The sequence below is a fragment of the Frankliniella occidentalis genome, unplaced genomic scaffold (genome assembly GCF_000697945.3).
Source record: "Frankliniella occidentalis isolate FOCC.00 unplaced genomic scaffold, Focc_3.1 Scaffold279, whole genome shotgun sequence".
Taxonomy (NCBI): Eukaryota; Metazoa; Arthropoda; class Insecta; order Thysanoptera; family Thripidae; genus Frankliniella; species Frankliniella occidentalis.
This window is the reverse complement of record NW_026267405.1, coordinates 13,973-16,128: the sequence shown is the minus strand read 5'-3', so window position 1 is coordinate 16,128 and position 2,156 is coordinate 13,973. Positions and strand designations below refer to the sequence as shown.

The window sequence follows — 2,156 nt, the reverse complement described above, 5'->3', positions numbered from 1 at the left end:
CACTTGCAGGTGTGTGAATGTTTATTCGTACACTTACGAGGTGTACGAAAGTGTACGAATGGGTGTTCACACACCTGCAAGTGTGCGACATTCACACACTTGGGTTTCCAGTGTGTTCGAGCTCCCGAGTGAATACGCGCGCGGCATGACTTCTTTCGCGGCATGCGCGTAGCCGCGCTCGTTCAGTACCTGGGACTCGAAGGTCGGCGATTTCGTATGACGGTCAAAATGTTGGTTTTTGCTCTGGCCTTAAAATTATGAGTGGACTTGAAACTCGTCACTTTCCCCGAGCAGGTCTCCTTCGTTGAGTTTTTACGGTGTAGTCTCCTGCTACTATCCTTTCGCGGGAGGGAATTCCTTACACAGTTGAGGGAGGTGGTGGCCTTTATGAGGGGGTAGCTGGCAGTGCCCGCGGTCCCTGCACTCCGCTGCTCTACTCACCGCTCCGCACGCCATGGACAGCCGCCGCTCGTGGTGGAACTTGCACACGTAGAGCGGCTGGCCCTCGCGGGTCAGCCCGGCGCTCGGCGCCCCCGGGGGAATGTTGCCGTTGTAGGCCGCCACCCACGCGACCCGCTGCGGGTTCACCAGGGCCACCTGGAGCAGAGTACGCCGCCGTTTACACTCGGGCCTCCGCCTGGGCGGGTGCGTCAGCAGGGCGCGGCGGGGGCTGGGCACTCGCCTGGTAGGAGGTGACGCTGGTGAAGGTGGAGTTGGCCACCGCGGCCGCCGCGCCCCAGTAGGTGGCCTTGCCCGGGACGATGCTGCCGCCGCGGTACACCCGCGCGATGTAGGAGCGCTCGCGACGCGCCACGTCGTCTCCCGGGTACTGGTAGCCGCACCACACCACGCCGCCGGGCATGTCCCTCCACGTGGCCGTGTCCTCCCACCTCATGTCTGTCGACAGCGGGGATCCAGCCCGGCGGGGTCAAAGTGACACTCACTTCCGAATGGCCGCTTTGCAGATCGGCGGATCGAACCGCGGACACGGCCGCCAACGGCAAGACGCTCGCCTCCGCCGCCGGATGCTTCGCTTTCTACTAACCGTCTCCAAACGCCGGGACTTCGCCGAACCTGCCAGGATCCTCGTAGGCGGCCGCGGCCGGCCCCCGGGCCGCCGGCACCGCGAGCGCCACCAGCAGCCACAGCCGGCAGCACCCCGCCATTGTGAACCTTATCAGCCGAGCATGTGCGCCCCGTCGCGTCGGGCAGGACCGTCGGGAGAGGGGAGGGGAGGGGAGGGGGGCTTCTGACCAACTGGGACTTAATGTGAACATCAAATCATCAAATCGGGGGAAATTGGATGTTAAAGGAATGCAGAAAGCTCCCCCCCCCCTCCCTCCCCCGTCTTACCCCTCTCCCCAACACAACGCTGCGGTCCGCTCGGCGCTCCGAGGGGAGCGGGGGTGGTGGGGCGTAGCGGGGCAGCAGCTCGGCGCGGCGGCGGCGGCGCGCGGGGAGGACAGGGGAAGACACCCCCCGGGGCTCCGGAGCGTGTTGCTCGGCGGGTCTCCACTTCAGTCCGTCAGTGGCGATCTTGGGGGGGTGATTGCGGTAGGGTAGGGGTAGCTGCGAGTGAAGTGTTAAAACCTCGAGCTTACCTCCAATTGAAGGAGACATGGACTTTAATTCTAGTGGAAGCAGTTTTGACCTAGGAGAAGGTAAACCCTTTCTATTTTTATTATTTTATGTACTTGTATTGTTTGACCCACAAGCAAGTAAATGGAGTTGCTTTGATTTCCTCCATGCTTTTATTGTCATGTAGGAACTACTGGTGAGAGTAGTTCCAGTCCTGCTACCAGTACTCCAAAAAAGAAGGGGAGGAAAAGCAGAAGGGGCCGCCAACGAGCAAGTTCTCCAGTGCTTCCCCTATGTGATGCCCAAGTGGGCGACATTGTTTGGGCTAAAGTTAAAAGCTCCCGTTGGTGGCCAGGTATACGAGATCTTATAATAATTGTGGATAATTGTAGATTATTAAGTTGCTTTGTTAATTTTCCTTTATTTTTACTCACAGCAATTCTGGTAAATAAAGAAGATTGCGGTAAACTTGTTACACTGGGTGGTAGGAAAACTACTTATTTTGTATTCTGGTATGGAGATGGCAGAGTATCACCTGTAAGATTATTTTTATATGGTAATTATAACACTAATTATTT

At 57.9% G+C, this 2,156-nt stretch overlaps 2 protein-coding genes across 3 annotated transcripts in view; one reads left to right on the top strand and one right to left on the bottom strand.

The window, feature by feature from the left end:
• Positions 1 to 1,204, bottom strand: part of LOC113206176 (uncharacterized) — a 5,991-nt gene extending 4,787 nt beyond the window's left edge. The window contains exons 1-3 of the mRNA XM_026422132.2: positions 1,046 to 1,204; positions 683 to 897; positions 442 to 597 (exon numbers count right to left, since the gene is read on the bottom strand). Of these exons, the coding sequence (XP_026277917.1) occupies positions 442 to 597; positions 683 to 897; positions 1,046 to 1,166 (492 nt within the window). The 5' untranslated portion in view covers positions 1,167 to 1,204. The remainder of the gene's footprint in view (positions 1 to 441; positions 598 to 682; positions 898 to 1,045) is intronic.
• Positions 1,205 to 1,465: 261 nt separating this feature from the next.
• Positions 1,466 to 2,156, top strand: part of LOC113206158 (DNA (cytosine-5)-methyltransferase 3B-like) — a 14,514-nt gene continuing 13,823 nt past the window's right edge. Inside the window, exons 1-3 of one of the 2 annotated variants that reach the window (XM_026422097.2) lie at positions 1,466 to 1,661; positions 1,766 to 1,933; positions 2,015 to 2,115. In XM_026422097.2, coding sequence (XP_026277882.1) covers positions 1,619 to 1,661; positions 1,766 to 1,933; positions 2,015 to 2,115 — 312 coding nt within the window. In that variant the 5' untranslated portion in view covers positions 1,466 to 1,618. The remainder of the gene's footprint in view (positions 1,662 to 1,765; positions 1,934 to 2,014; positions 2,116 to 2,156) is intronic. The other variant, XM_026422098.2, reaches the window with a different exon arrangement.